The following is a 17007-nucleotide window of genomic DNA, read 5'->3' on the forward strand; positions in this document are numbered from 1 at the left end:
TTTTAGTTTCTGATCTAAAGATGATTAAATGCAAGCTGGACTCATTAAAAACTGTGGAAAAGCTCTTATTTACAATCCTGACTGTTTTGGCATCCAATAAAAACCAAAAACCAGATGCCAACATCATTAGCAGCTTATGGTTTGCCAAACATTAAACTTTCACAGAGCTTACAAAAACCAATAAAAAGTGGCTCAGAAACATTAGCTGATCCTTTTTGTGTTTTGCATGAATAAAATGGAAAAGAGATTTAATCAATTTAAAACTGTTTATTTAAATCTGATGATCCAGTTCCTTGTTGAAATTCTGAATAGTAAAAGGGAATATATATATATATTTAACTAGTCAATAGCCTTTTAGATTAGCACTGATTACAAAAAGTGCTCCAATGGAAAGCTGCACTGTATTAAGAAAACCCGTGATATGTTTTACTTATTGATGCAAAACATATCACGATGTTATGATAACATAACTGTTATAATTGTCTCTGATTTAGGAGTTAATTGTGTTGACATTTTAATGTTACAAACAGATTCTATTTTTAGCATCAGTAGCTAACTGTTAGCCAGGTTTGCATATTCACCATGCTTAAAAACTGTCTGATATGGCTTCTGACTCAACTAATTTTAAAATGCTCCTTTTTATTTTCCATAAATAGAAAATGTTTTATAAATCTTATACTGTATTCAAAAGAATCTCCTATTAGTCTGGAATTAGTGCTAAGCCTTTAATTTAGCATTAACAAACAGGTCCAAAAGAGATGCTACTGGTTAACCATTAGCTTTGTGGGACAGACTTCATTTTGACAAAAGAATATCAGGCTGTTTTAATAATTCACGATGTTGAGGTATGAGATCTTGTAACACCATTGGTTTCAAGGGATAGTTAAAGTACCAGGAATAGTACTGGTACTTTAACTTGTAACTATTTTTGGACACCACCTTGGTAGGGACTGTTTGTGTTTTTGTTAGCTAGTGCAAATGGGTAAACGTTTGATTAAGCTTTCTGATATTACTTTTTTTGCAGAAAAGTCACAGAAATCTGCTTGAATGCATTTTTGCCATCCTTTTTATATCAAGTTATGTTTGTTTTTTTTCCACTGATACATTAGTGAGCTGTGAGGCATGTGTTCACCAACCAAGGGAACCCAGTGGATGGAAGACCAGCTGCACTTGCATAAAAACCATGGCTTCTCCAAGAAAGTCCTACTTAACTGTTGGTTGGTGCGCCGCATCGTAACCTGGGCCTCTCCACACCCTAAAGGTACCATAGCAGCAAGCTAATCAAGATAAGAATGACCATACAGATGCAAAAATCTGAAAACCTTTTTGGTAATTAACCTATTTGCAGTTTTGTGTTCTTGGATTTTTCTGTAGAACATCAAGTTACAGAAATTTGCCAATTTACAGATGTTTTGTTAGAGCAAAACGAAACAACCTGGACACAATGCTGTTTGACACACTATTGGCTGGCATTAGCAAAGAAATCATTAGTATAAAGTAGTTTCTTTATGGACAGTTTTTACCTGAAATTAACAGCAACAGAATTTCAAAGATCCAACAGTTAAATCTAAATAAAAAATCCCTCTGCACAGTTTAAAGTGCAGTAACCTTATATTGTTGGATCATAAAGGATCACCTGTGAAATATGACCACAACTGATGATGCCTTGAACAGGTCCCGTGAATTACTTTGGTTTGTATCTCATTCTGTATTGATTCCTTGCCAGGATGTATAATCTCAACAGACCTCTGACATTTTTCTGCAGAAAGAGGTTTATTATAAAGAAACCCTTCAGCACAGAAATAAAGCCTTTCTCTCTTATAAAGAAAAAGACAAATCTCTCCTGCTGTGGTATTGTTTTTAAAAGTCCATTTTATAAATTGATTTGTATTTATGAGTTGTTTCATTCACTGACAATTGTAGATGCATTACTTTTTAAACAATCCAAATCAAATTATTACCCTAGCATTAAACCCAAAAAGATTTTATTGATGTATGCAGATTTATTTCTCTCCTAAAAGGCCCCTAGTGTAGTCAGAAAAACATGGATGGTTGGAGAAGGCAGTTTTGTCCTTCTCTATCTAGTCGCTTCTTTGGATTTGCTGTGTATCTCAGCTGCATTTCTGACATTACCATAAAACGTGGAGACAGATGTTCTCCAATTCTGTTGTGCCTTGTCGGTTGTTATGATAAACGAGTTGAGTTTGGCTTTAATTTAGCATGCTAATAGACTGTGATGAATATTACTGTAGGGAATCCTAAAGTACATCTGTGATTATTTGTTTCCCTGCAGAGGAAGAAAAATGACAAAAAGCCATTTTCTTGTCTTGATTATTTGTAGTTGGTGCTGATTAGGTTTATGTCAAAAGGGCAGGTGCAGTTTGTAGATCAAATAATCCAACTTTTCTTGTTGTTGTGTATACACTCCATTTTTGTGTGTGTAGCTGTGAGGTTGTCATTTGAATCTATATTTCTATTCATATTAGTCAGGCACCTGGAGCTGCAGCAGGGTCCAGGTGTTGCTAATGGCTTCATTGATATTAGACTTTCTTTTCTTTCTTATTGGAAATTAATTCTTCTATCCCAAAGCAGGCTGCTTTTCTTTGACTGTGCCATGCTGCTGAAGTTATAGGTAGCTGCATGAAACTGACAAACCACTGCAACTTTTGCCAAAGGTATTCATACCATAAAGCTGCCGTAAAGCTTAATGCATTTTACTGTGCTTTATGACCAACCCGACACAAAGAGGCAAATAAGTGTAAAAGGAGAAAGAAAATAATAAATGGTTATTTGTTTCTGCAGTTTTTATTTTGAACTTAATTTTAATTGTGGGGTGTGCATTCATAATCAGCCACCTATGATCTGACACCCTTGATTAATATTTGGTGCAGCCAATTGTCTTCAGAAATCACCTAATTAGTAAAAATATATTTGACCGTTTGGTGAAAGTCTCCCAGGTTTGTTGAACAAACAGCATCATGATCTTGAAAATCAATGTTTACCTTTTCATTCGGTCTGACTGAGCTTGAACTGTTACAGAAGAATGTTGCAGCTGCAGTGAAAAGTGATTCTGCATTAACTTGGAAGGCTGTACATAAATCCACACTACAGATTTTTATTTGTAGGAAATTTATTAAGCATTTTTCTTATTATTTTCAACTTTAGTGATCAGAATATTCACTATTTTGTGTTGTTCTATTCAAAGAAACCAAAGTTTATGTTTGTGATTTAAGGGATACAAACACTTTATTTTTCCACAGGTCACTGTGAAATCATTGTATAGTGAATTTTCTTCTCCAGTTTTTCATGTAATAGACATGTTTTTGAGTTGCACCTCACCATTTTCCCACTTATTCGCACAACATATGGGTCTCTTGTCTCTTCTCATTAGGTGGTGTCTTATATTAATGATATCTTCCCTCCTGTGTCGCTCAAAATAACCTCTCGGCATGCAAATGATCATGCTATAAACCTGCCAGGTGGCAGTAGTACCCTCTGGACGTTCAGGCTCCCAAACATGGCCATGCTCAGTAGAGCGTCCAGGAATAAGCAAACCCCATGTTGCTTTCTCGTGCTTGAAGAGGAGATTTAATGAATCACTGCTGTCACTTCAATGCAGGCTTGCATAAGAACTGTAATATCTTGGGTTGAAAACTGTCTTAATGCTGATATTCATGTGTGACATCACAAGAACTGTATACTTATTAGAGTTAACCTAAAATCAAAAACTTTTTCTTTTCATTTGAAATGAAACGGTTGCACAGTTCAGTGCAGTGGTGATTAAAACTCTGATAAAAATTGTTTTTCAGTGTTCAATATTTTGCATATATACATGTATTTCTGTGAATAATTATTAGATAAAATGCAATTTATTCAAATTTACTCAAATGCAATGAAAGATAATAGGAAAAACAACTTTCAACTTGTTTTAGTCCAGATTATTTCAATGAATTTACTGTGATATGTCAGGTTAATTTACTTTGCATTCTGGCTGAATTGAAGTTGCTTTAAGATGGAGTGGTGCTAGAAATAATTGTTTTCCTCAATTCAAAAATATTGAAAAGTGACTTTAATTTCAACCCATTAAACCATTTATCAAGTTAAGAACTTGAGGTGTTTTTTTTTTTACATTGAGTGACGTGTCTTAAGGCAAAATGACAAGCAAGTGGCTCAGGGATCAATATTTAAATTTTTACAGTCTGAAAACTTCCCACATCTTGAAAGCATAAAGAAACTGTGGTTTGTCCCCAGAAAACAGTTACACAACAAAACCCAGACCCTTGAGAAATGTTCCCTGGGAAAACTGCAGAAGTCTCAAAATGGAAAGGTCAACACTATGAATATTTATTCTTCACAGAAACATTTCAAAATTAAAGCCTGTGAAATTATTATGGAACTTCATTATTCCATAGAACCTTCTAGAAAAGATCAGGCTGTTATAAAACTGCAAATCTTGTGAAAAATTATGTTTCTGTGTGACTGTACATTTGAGACTCTTTCATTGCCGTCAGTGTAGATATACGTTCATGCTCATAATCTCAGCTGCCAGCAGATGGCAGCAGAGCACATGTGATTTTGCCAGTAACTGCATTCAGAATTGATTGCCAGCCTAATTTGCTAATTTAACTCATAAAGAATAATATAGCGTAATTGTTACATATGTCTGTAATTTGCTGCAGAAGCGCAAAATATAAAAACAGAATTTAAAACTCACCAAGTATGCATTATGTATATGTTTGTGTCCACATGGAATGACTGTGGATAGAATATCAATATCATTGCTGTGTAACAAAATTTAATTCACCAGCTCTGCAGGATGAGACCCACCCCAATATCATAACAGCCCCTCCAACAGTCTGGTTCTGAAACCATCATAAATTTTCTACGTCGCTGCACTGCACCAGTAACTCAGTGGCTCTAAAAGCTCCCCCTGTTGCAGTGAATAGTGAGACAGCCTGGATTTTTAATATGAAGATCAGGAGATGCAAATAAGGATATTTTTCTGCATTCTGCTATGCCTGGACACCCATAACAAAGGTCCATTAGCTTTGATTCATGGTACTTATCAACTGCTTTATGGAGGATTCAGCATAGTAAAACACGGTTTGCCTAACATGCTTTAAAAAATTTATTTAACATGCTTTAAAAAATCAATTTATTCATGGTGCATCTTAATCCCACTTTTTTATATTTATTTCTTGAATTTTTTATAGCTTTTTCACCTTTTAAACAATGTGGCCAGTGTTACACAGATCAATAAAACACTTCAGACGTGCAGGCTTTGACACGCTGTTCTGCAGACACAAAGCATGTGCAGGCTGTAGTTCACTCTGGACCAGTGTGCTGCAGAATACATTCACCTTCAGGCTGCGGCTGAGGGTCGTGTCCTTCAGGGAGCAGGGGGAATGGCCAAATTGATTTATTTCTGCTTCAACCAATTTGAGGCTAATGAATCCACATGAGAAAGTACATGTGGTGCTCTTAATATCTTCAGCATTGTCCAATTCAAATCCCACAGTTACCTGAGAATAAGTTGAAATGAGCTGTGGAGAATTTACAGCCCCATCCAGAAGTTGGAATATCAGTTTCCTACAAAGACCCTTGAACCTTGATATCTAATGCTACATTATGCAGAACCTGTAAGCCTTTATTAAAAGACTGACACAGTGGGAGTGAGGGAGACCCACAAACCGCAAAAGCAAATCTCTTGCTGCAGCGAAGCAACATTTTTCCATTTTAATCTTTTTCCCACTTGGTCAAGAGTCCAGGCCTCTGTAGGGCCAAGGTGGAAATTGAAAGAGGCAATGATGGATTGGAGGAGAAGTTGAGGCCGCATGCAGCCTCTCAGTTTGGAGCGTAGGAGAAAGAGAGCGATTGCCATGGGGGACCGCTGGCCGGCCGAGACACACACATGTCAGGCTGTTGTCATTTGATTCATGTGTTGGGAAAAATTACATCTGGGGAAAGAATAAAAGGGATCCAAAGGTGATACTTTTTCTCTGATGTTGGTGTTATTTATAGAGCTGGCTTATGCAGTTAATAGCCAGAGATGGGATGTTACATCGGTGAGGAAAAGAAATAAAGTTGTTGAAATACCGTCTCTGCATTCTTGTGTCAAGAGATGCGTAAATGTCAATCAACTGATCCGCTGTTGTTTTAAAAACCTATTTTTAACAACCGTTCAGATTTAAGTTTAGACTTATAAAACTTAGTCTCATTTCTTTAAATGGCTCCAATACAAACCTTTTTTTTTTTTTTTTTTGTTGATTTGCAAAAAGTAGATGTCACAGTCATTAAAGGAGAAAGACAAGTTTTGAATTTATTTATTGTGGTTTAATTTATAAAATGAGAAATATTTGGCATTTATTATGGGTTATTCTAGAAAATAATTGCCAGCAATGGTTTGATTCCACTGATACTCTCTTAAAACTTTACAAACGAACACCATGTAGAAGCTACAAAATTCAGGATTCAAGAAGGACTTTGAACAAAGTTGCACATGAATGAGCCCTTTGATTCTCGACTAGCATCACCTACAACCTTCACATTTCTGTTCATAAACGGGGATTAGCATCCAATAGCCAGGGATTAGCAGGGAATGGGCAACTATTTGCTTTGTTTGGCACCTGAACTAGCATGTTGACAGACGAAAACTCTCACACTTTATCCTGTCGATTGAGTTTAGAAACTGAGATGCTTCTCTTTTCAACACAGACGGTCCACTGGCATTGGCTGAAACCAATCTGGGTTCTTTTGTCCAGGACATTAGAGGAGCTCACTGTTAATCATTAAAGATGCATTTCCTGTCACACGCTGCTTATTTTGCACAAACCTGGTTTTGTTCAATTCAAAGAGTGGGCAATTAGTGCTTTGTAGGTTCTTTGTTTTCTTAAATAGCCTTTAAGTTGCCATTTAAAATACTGAAAATGGTTATAAATGTGAATCTGGCTTTCTGACTTGAAATAATAAATATCAGTTATATTACACCATTGCAAGTCGAGCTCTAACCCAAAAAATCATATGATAAAACTTAAAATAATTTGGGGGGAAAAAAGGTTCATTTTCTCAGTAAACTATTAATTCATTAAGTGGAACAACACAAAATCTTCTGAGATATGAAAGTTTTACATCTATTTAGAGACTGCAAGAATCTAGGGAAATTGGTACTAAGCTAAATCCCATTAATCATCAGCTGCTTAAGAAGAACTTAATATAAACCTAGCGACTCTCTTTTCCACATTTCTACAGGTGATAAAGTCTTTTGCCGTTAACCTACTTCAGTCAACTTTTCGTAGCGCCGTCCTGGGCCAGCTATAAATAGACTCTCCTGATTAGTTCCAGGCACAGTAAAACCATGCAAGACTTTGGTTGCTGCAGGGCAAAACTGACTTTCGTCTCCATGCATCACTCTGCTGTAAAACACCTGTCGCTATTGCGGCCTAATTTATTTCCATTGCTCTGGTCAGGCACTAGCCCAGCAGCAGGCCCAGGTTCACCACCAGACCTCAGAGAGCAGGTTGCTCTCTGAGGCCTGCAGCTCTTACTGCTCTTGTTTTTAGCGCACGACATGTTATCTGCTTCACATCAGGAAGTAAGTGACACGTTTCTCTTGTAATGGCAGACCATGCATCATCACACGTAAAGTAACTAAGCAAAACTTTATTAATATAGAACATTTTAAGATAAAAATCACTAAGTGCCTCAACAACCAGGTAATATAAACCCAAGATGCATGAAACATAAGCAGATTTATAAAGCTGTTTTTAGATTACTTCTAAAGGAAGTCACTGAGTCTGTTGGTCTCTGACAGAGATTTCATGTTTAAGTGTGAGATTTTTGTTAGTTGCAAGCAAATCTGCCAGATTTATGTTTGAGAAGAGATTAGATAAATTATTCAGAATTAAGTACCAAAGATGGTTTCTAAAACCAACATGGTCTCAGTAAAATGAATTGATTTTGGTTTTAAATGAAGTCCTAAATGCAATCACACTGAGGTTAAAATATTAATGATATTGATTTTTTTTTATTCTGAAAGAGGAGCTTTTGTTTTATTATGTCAGTTCATGCTCTTCGTCCTGTACTCGTGTCTCAAAACATCAGATTAAGTATAAATATTTTATTGTTTCAGTATTCTCTGTATGTGCCAGTATCCTGCAGTAAAAAAAAATGATGTTCTCATCTCCATGTTGACCGCTGCAGCAGAGAAAGACATGTGAGGCATTACATGATACAGAGAAAAGAATAGAAGACTTAAAGGACGACAATGGACAGGATGAGAGGAAGTGTCGAGTAAGTAGGAGGAGAGGGCGGACTGGATAATGAAAGAGAGCATACAGTGTAAAAAGAGACAGATGGCTGAAGGTGGATGCTCTGTCCAAAGTGGGGCAGGAAAGTGACATTTTAACAGGGGAAATTGGATGATTCCCAAATACCTATTGGCCGAAAACTTGGCATACAGCAGGTTGGTGCATTCCAACTTTGGTCGTCAAGGCACACAGCTCTGCATGTTTCAGATGTTTTCCTGCTTTAACACACCTGATTCAGATGATTACACTTCAGTCAAAATCCCGTTAATCACCCATCAATTGAAATTGGGTGTGAAGAAGCAGGGAATCGCCTCAGACATGCAGGGCAGTGTGGCTTGAGGACCAGGGTTGGGTTGCAGGAGATGATCAAGTGGACTTCTTGTTGTATAAATCTCTTCACTAGATCCCTTTCAGATTCTGTACTATAGCTGTTGAAACTTTTTTTTTTTTTTTTTACTTTCCACTTGTTCAACTTCACCATTTCCAAAGACACTCTTCAGCTTCACATGAAACATAGCAGCTTTTCATTAATGCAACGACACAGTAAGGACGTCCTCCATCTGTTTCTGCTCTGTTAACGCCACCTATCCCATTTTCTTTCTCTTGAGGGGGAAACCAGGAGCGCCGGTGCTCCCAGCAGGCAAGGCCCATCTTTCTCAAGTAACCATTGTGGCTTGTGCATGTCTGTCTGTAGCAGAAGTGAGCCCTGTTGAAATTAGGTCAACAGACCACACCAGGGCTGCTGCGGGACACTAAACAAAATGAGGTCATGGAAAAGAGACGATTCCCTGTTGGCCTGCGGAGCTTTTTAGCATGGCACAATATATTCTTTGTTATGACAGTTAAGTCCATCTCAGCACTAACACGACGGCTCACCAGAATAAATTGCCTATGAGTTCTCTTTGTGTTTGACATTGTTAGACCTCTTAAAATAACAGTAGCTATTATAGAATACTAATACTTCCTCATTATGCCCAGAGTAAAGTACACAAGCCACGAGTTGAGTCTCTAAGCGTCTCTTCGTTGAGCGAATGGCTGTGTTACACATGACAACCTTTACATATCACAGTGAAACTGAAATTACTAATGCTGTTTACAAGGCACGGTGTTATAGCAGCTAAATGTGCGCTTGGTAGCACATTAGCCCACCACATATCTAAGCGTTTCCTTCTAGTTCTTAAGAGTGTTACTGGCAGTACACTCCTACAGATGAATTTCGAACATGATGGCCCCCCAGTAATTATACCACTAATGATCATTTGTACTGCATGGTGGCGGGTGTAATTTGACCATTCCCTTGGCGGCAACTAAGTTATTTTATTTTTCTCATCTTGAAGGCAGTCATTCAGTAAATAGCCCCTTGGATGAGAAATTACAGTTCTGCCCTAAAGTGACAAAAGGGTTCAAAGAAAGCACTTTGGAAGTGGCTGCAGTGAATTAAAACTTTGTTGGTGGGATGTGTGTCTGACTACAACTGGGAGCCGCAATCCAAATTAGGGTTACTTTATGTTTTTTGAGACTAGATAGTATGAACAGCAGCTGCGTTGCTTCCAGCTATAAATTGGATCATCAAATAAATAAGGAAATGTCTGACCCATTTCTCCTTCAGCGCTAATATGGTAGCCTGGAAGTAAATAAGCTGTAATATTACCCTTTAATCAAATAGTAAGCCTCTCTCACTACAAATTCCCTCTACATACCTAAGAGCATGCATACATTATTATTAGAGCAAATGGCTCACTATGCCTAAAGTAGCTGCTGAACACTGCTGCCCAGCTGCAGATGTTAAAGTGGTGGACGAAAACAAGTCGAGTCAGCTTTATGTTTCAAGAAAGGATCAAATTGATTTGTTGGGAGTTAAGTGTTCCTCTTGGTAGAGGTGCGGCTGGAGAGTATTTACGGTCTGCTACACCCACGTCTGGGCTCATGCTTATCTATAAATAGCCACAGATGGGTACAGGGCCACATCTGGCAGAGAGAGGCTGCGGGCCACCATTTTACAGACGTGTCGTGTAATCAGAAATGTTTACTTCCTTCACACTCACTCAGGCAATTCTACTGTTTATGCAGATAAAACTGTTGCAAGCAAGACGTATTGCTATGAGGAATTAATCGACCTGTTCTTTGTTTTTATGTTCCCTCAAACACTTGCGTAGCTAATCGACTGTAGTTTGACTATCTTGCTCTACTGCTATGCTCAAAATAACAATGTGTTTAAAAATTGAGCTAATATCAAAACTCATGTAGCTTATATTTTCATTACTATTTTATCACTCCACAGAAAGTAAGGGAAAATGCAGGGTCTTCCCTAGAAGACTTCTCAAAGGACGCACTCTTCCCTTACATGTTATGGGCTGTGACGCTCCTACAATTTTTAACGTTTTGAAGAAAACATAAATGGTGATGTTATGGTAGAAGAGCAGAATAAAGAGCAGCACTGGTCACAGCGGCATCATGCCAGTGATCACTCCCAAACTGGATGTACAGATCTTGTCACGGTTGCTGTGTTCATTGCATTGCACCACACCTGGTGGTTTCAATAAATACAGTATAGTCTAAGCAAGAAGCTAACAAACTGGCCACAATCACGTCAATGAGTAAAGTAACGCAATAAGTCCCTCGTTCAGAGAAAATTTCAAACAGCTATTCCTGATACTTGTTGGGGCAATGACTTAAAAAAATATGTTCTCATTTGTGTTTGTAGGAGCTTCCATCATATGTTAAGTTTACATTGTGTCATTTGTTTTGGACATAACATTTGAAAATCCTTTTATTTTATTTTTAAGGGTGCATAAAAGACAATTTTTGTTTGCACGTCTGCTTATTTCTGTGTAATGTTAGTTTTATCATGTATACCATTCATCCAGGGTTGAAAAAAAGAGAGGAGGATGATTTGAAAAACATGGACAAAAACATTTTCTTGTTTGCTCCAAGATGCTAACACAGTCCTTTGTGACATTTTGGTTCTTTTCATTTGGTGGAAAAAAAAATCTCTTAAAACTTTAAGTAGAAAATATATAATTCACTCTCTTTGATTCAACAATATCTTTAAATTAACTTTAGGTCCAACACAAGGTTTAAACAACTGTTGTGAGTTTGAAGGAGTTAATGAATAACATCCTGATTTTTATCCATTCATCCATGAGTTCATTATTCCAGGCATGCACTTATTGATAATTTAATTTAAAAACAAAACAAACAAAAAAAACAACAACTTTGAGCTGCAGTGGAAAGTGTTTTTCTTCTTCAAAGCAATAAAGGATGAAGAAAATGGAGTTGCTACATGTGAGGGTGTTTATTCTTTAATTATTTCCAAAGTGGGGGAAAAAGAAAATATCTCCTTTCTTCTCTTGCAGCGTAAAGTAATTTTGTCTCTGTATTAGAACACTGTGTAGCTCCTTTTGCTCTGGGCTGGTTAATTATAAAAGGGACCATTCACCAAATTCTAGTTGTTCCCTGGAGACCTCCAGACTTTTATTATGCAAGGTTGTTTCACCACCCTTACTGTAAATATTAAGAACACATTTATTCCTCAGATGGGGCTGTAGTGTGTGAAATAAAAAGCAGACGTGTACGTACACATCTGAAGAAACTATGCACAAGTGTCGACATACATCAGATTAAATGTTTTTTTAAAATGTTTGAGAATAGTTAGATTTGATGTTTTAGCAAAAAAAAAAAAAAAAAATTAAGGTTTGAGTTTTGTCATGCAAGTTTCCGGTGACAAGTGTCATAAATATGGATGTAATGACCAGTAATGTGTGATTTATAAACAAGAACAGGGTGCAAAAGTTTGAAATTGTTCATTTCTTTAATCACTCAAAATCACGCAAAAAATTACTGTTATGGCAACGTGACGTCCACATTTTATTTAAATTTATAAAAACTCAACCTGTCAATAAGACATTCAATTCCCACACTTGCTAAGAAAATGTTAAGAGACACGCAACACATAAATAAAAATAAGAAAATGATGAGTTGGCTATTGAGGCGTAGCTGTGAAGCGGTAAACCTTCAGCTTTGTTCTCTTTTCTCCTCTCTGTCAAGGCTCCAGGCTGCGTCTGCTACATTATTAGAGAGCCATCCAAAAGGTGGCCTTGGTGAGTTTGCTCCAGCAGACAATAGCTCTTATCAATGATTTAAGAGTTTTAGGATTAATGTTCTCACTCGAGCCTAATGCCCAATCTGTCCTGTGCTTCAGTGACTCCCAGCTTTGCAGGAAATCTGTTGTTAAAGGCCATACAAGGAGGAAAATGTCGCTATAAACAAAAGCTGCTTGGAGCATGCAGTCCTTCACCAAGGCCAGTGCCTCGTCTTCCAGTTTTAGAGACTGATCTGAATCTGAACCAAAATGTAATTTGGTTCTGCTTGCTCCACCTCTGCACTTCTCCCCCTCCACTCGCCTTCCTCCCAGCTGTGAAATGTGGTTCGGGACTGAAGCTTTTTTTTTTTTTTCTTCTGCGTTATCTTGCTGACAAACACACAAACACCTCTGACAACACATCTATTCCTTGCTATGCAGCAAGGGGAAGATGCAGCACTTTCCTGGCTGTTGTACCAATATGCATTCTGTGCATGTACTGTTGTATTTTTACAGGCGTTCATCCACGTAAGACCACTTTCTTAACAAAAAGGCTCCGTTTTGCCCCACATTCAGAGCTCTGGAGAGTTTAAGTAAGACCAATTCACTTCTAATCAGTTCCATCACATAACGAACTCTGTTATAAAACTGTGAAATTATTCGTTTTTCTTTACTTAAAAGTAGGAAGATATGAAACATGTTAATTCGGTCCTAAAGGACAGAAGTATTTTTCTCCTATAAAAACGATATTGAGTTCAACCTCCCTGAGCAGTTTCCTTGGCCAGAATATCGAGATCAATGCCCTAGAAAATCTTTAATTTTATTCACATCCTATATTTGGACATGTTTCCACTTAAATCCACACACGCAGCAACATTTTGAACTTTCCTGGGCTGTAAATAAAAAAATACTGAGATTAAGCTGTTTTCCTATGCATCATAATTGATTGTGCTGTCAGTGAAGGGCAAACCTAATGCATCATCCTCATTTCAGATAAAAGCAGAAGCAGCAGCAGCATAAAGCCCTTAAATTTAAATGCCATTTGCATTTACCTGGTGTCCTTTTCGCCCCATTGTGTCTCTGAATGTCCTTTGAAAATTGCAAATGTTTCTCTTTTTGGTTTCCCTATCTAAAGAGGTGGTGGGCATCAGCTCTGTAAACATGGGGTGCTGACAGTTTTAGGATCACTGTTGACATGCACAGTCAGAATGAGTGAGATTGTGAAAAGGAGGTTGAAGTTTATTAGTTCGTCAATGAATTATTGCAGGTTTTCTCACTTAAATCCTTTTGTTTACACCACAAACAGATCCCACCAAGTAAAATGTAAGATTGATACGCAGCAGTATTTTTTTTGAAAGCTGAAAACCCGGTGTAACTTTTTTTTAAAACTGAGAATTGTTCTAGGTGCTCTTCACTTGTAAATAATGTAGCAGACGCAGTCACCTCTCCTTTACACTTGGGTTTCTCTTCTTGCTATACACCTAATCTAAGTAACACTGACAGAAGATCACCTCTCAGAGGAAAGGCTGACGGTTTGTGATCCAGTTACTTCACCCTGTGATGCCGTGGTTAGGTTTCCTCAACAGTTTATTCAAAACCTCTGCAGCATTGTTTGTGCTAGAGATTTTGATAACGAAACTTTGTTCTAGAGTGGGGCTTCTGTTGTGTTGTACACTAATATTTGGATTTGACCAGAAACTTTTCCTGATCAAATCCCTTAAGCAAACCCAGAATCTTGACCTCTTATCGTGCCTTTCAGGTCATTCTTTAATCTGAGATCCATGTGTTTTTGTTTTTGCTTGTTTTTTTTACACTTAGTTTTTTTTTTTTTTTTTTTTTTTTACCCTGATAAAGAATGGGGGTAGAAGTTGTTACTATGCTCAGGAGATGCCCACAAACTTGTGAGATCTAGTGATAAATGGCTGCAGAAGTAGATAAAGTACATAGTGCGCACAGAGCAGAGGCACATTATGATCCACCAGAGTCCATCTGATCTGTTGCTCTGCAGATAGCATGCTAGTAGTGCAAACAACTTTGTTTGTATTTTAGGCACTGAGCGAATTTGAAAAGCTTTCATGGGGATCATTAGGCAACGTGTTTCTCCTTCTGCTTTGCTGAATGCAATGAGTTGTAAGTCTTTGTTTCTGCAGGCTCTGCAACATGCTGTGAAAGCACACATGGGCCATGCTTTTGACCGGTCAACTTCTGTGATGTTAAAGAACGAAGTAATCCATAAATCTGGATTTTTAATGGATTTTTTTCCCCGTTTATTTTGGAACGAAGATCTGAAAAGATCTCAAGAGAGGCGGCTCCTCACAGTCTGTGTTATTGGTGAGATATTCTGTAAAAGGCAAACCTTGGGTGATAATGACCATTCACACTCGCAAGAGTTATTGTCCAACGCCAGACACCAACCCAGGGGTGGTCATTGGTTTCTTTCTTTCTCTTATTTGCATACACTGTTCACAGAAAGTTAGGGATATTTGGAGTTTGGGTAAAACAAAAGCTAACAGTGGCTGCCACATCCGTTCCAGTTTGACGACGACGTCTCATGCTGTTCGCAAGTCTTATTTTTTTGCTGAGACATTGCATCCCTTTCTTGTTGAAGGGCAGCCATCAGAGATATGAGCAGCTTTGTATTGACTAGACACACCTGCCCACCATCACCAAAACTTTCATGTTTATTATGACACCTGAGTAAAATTTTTCTGTCTGCTTGAAATCTTTGTTGGTGCTAAGTCTTACCTAAATTGTGGTCTCCTAAAATGTAGACATATCTAGTAGAACAACAAAGAGTGAAAGGCTTACAGAAGGAGGGTTAGCAGAGTGTTGAAAGAATCCTCAGTAAGCCTTCAAGCACAATCCAGAGGAGCTTAATTTTGACTGCCCGGTATTTTGAAAACTATGAAAAGAAATGGAACAAAGGTGAAAGTGGTTTCAGTGTTTCTGCACATTTTAAGAGCCTTCGGGTTTGTACTCAACAAAAGAAAAATTGCTGGTTGATATTGCACATCTAACCCTCGCAAGCCCTACTGGCTAGTATGCTGAGTTCACAGTGTGTGTAATGGAAAAATGTGATCCCAACAGTGAATGAGAATTGGGCATTAAGCCTCGCAGTGCAAAAAGTAGCTTTTGTCAGCAGCCCAATAATATAAGACCTAATGCCCCTTGGAAAAGAGCAGAAAGTAAATTTTGCCTTTTCAAAGCCAATCAAAATGCCAGCAGGAGGAAATAAAGCATTCATCTTTAAAGAGGTGTCTTATCCTGTTCTGGGCTGAAGTTTCTCTGAATGGAAGAGTTTTCCAGTCAGACTCCTTTTTTTTTTTTTTAAAGCTCTGTGTGAGGGGACACAACGTACAAAGCAAGTCACCGTTATCAGCGTCTCGTTCAAGGGCCTTCATCTCCCCAAATAGCCCTGAAAGATATCACAGTGTAGATAAAATGTCTGCTGTGAGTCTGAGTAGTAATGACAGATATACAGCAGCGTGTTCTCACTGGAACGAAGTGGAGATAGCGTTTCAGGTTTCAGGTGCCGTTCTGAGTATCCCATCAGCAGATTTATAATGAAGGGGATTACATTAGGTTCCCATAATGACCTTTTTAAAAGCAAACTCGAGTCTAAAAGAATGGCCATGAATGCCGATGAAGACGGATCGCCGTAAATATCTTTACAAGCACACGGGTGAAGCAATTTTTTTTAAGCTGTCGTACATTTATAACGATAATGTAGCATTCCTAAAGCAGAATGCATGCGGTTAGTGTTTTTGTGAAGTTATAATAGGAAAGTAAAGGGGCATGTCATAAGCTTTTCACTGACGCCGAAAGGAGCAGTCAGGCTAACATTAGTACGCTGATGTCATAAGCAATTCATTACCGTCTTCAGATATCGACCAGGCTCTTATCTCCTGAAACGTTCTGCATTTTCACTGCTACTGTTAACCTTTTGTACAGGAAAAGCTACAAATGGATGTGTTCAACACTTATAAATGACTTCAGGGTTTCCTGGAGGTGAATTTATTCACGTTAGCTGCCTTTTTTTTAAATGAATTGTCACTATCCATTGGACTGGCTTAAGGGAAACTCGTTCATTTAAGTCTTACATCTGTTCTTGTTTTGATAAACTCTCAGTGCTTTACTCTTCAACGCCAGTTCTTCATGTTTTACACATGATTAATGAAGATTGCAGTGGACCTTATGGTAATGGTTACACTTTCACAGTTTTTGCATTGGGTATGTGCTCCATCAGTTTCCCATTGACAAAATCAATAATGAGGATTATATTAAGTTCACCATACGTGAGCAACCCAGCATGGATAAGAGGGAAAGACGGATAACATGGTTCCTGCAGTGAAATCCATATCCCAACTAGCAAATTGGAGTCCCCCCACTAAACCAAAACAAAAACCTCTTACTGTGTCAGACAGCATCACATTTGTAACTGTACTTGTACATCATTGAGGAAAGGGAATGCTTTCGTCGTTTTGAACCTTTTGAAAAACATCTCTTCAAAAGCCAAGATTGAAACTCGAGATTCTCAGACAAGACGTCTTACTTTGTACAACTGTATCTATGACTTGTTCCTCCTGGAGCCAAACTTTGAAAGTAATTTGTAATCTGATT

At 37.9% G+C, this 17007-nt stretch overlaps 1 protein-coding gene across 4 annotated transcripts in view; it reads left to right on the top strand.

Annotated features, from left to right (window-relative positions):
- kcnip4a (potassium voltage-gated channel interacting protein 4a) overlaps positions 1 to 17007 on the top strand; it is a 161441-nt gene that overhangs the window by 14644 nt on the left and 129790 nt on the right. For 2 of the 4 annotated variants that reach the window (XM_007559959.2, XM_016675246.1), the window contains exon 2: positions 1110 to 1261. The exons of the other annotated variants lie outside the window; for them this stretch is intronic. In XM_007559959.2, coding sequence (XP_007560021.1) covers positions 1123 to 1261 — 139 coding nt within the window. In that variant the 5' untranslated portion in view covers positions 1110 to 1122. The remainder of the gene's footprint in view (positions 1 to 1109; positions 1262 to 17007) is intronic. 4 annotated transcript variants of the gene reach the window in all.

Source organism: Poecilia formosa, unplaced genomic scaffold (assembly GCF_000485575.1).
Source record: "Poecilia formosa unplaced genomic scaffold, Poecilia_formosa-5.1.2 Scaffold111, whole genome shotgun sequence".
NCBI lineage: Eukaryota > Metazoa > Chordata > Actinopteri > Cyprinodontiformes > Poeciliidae > Poecilia > Poecilia formosa.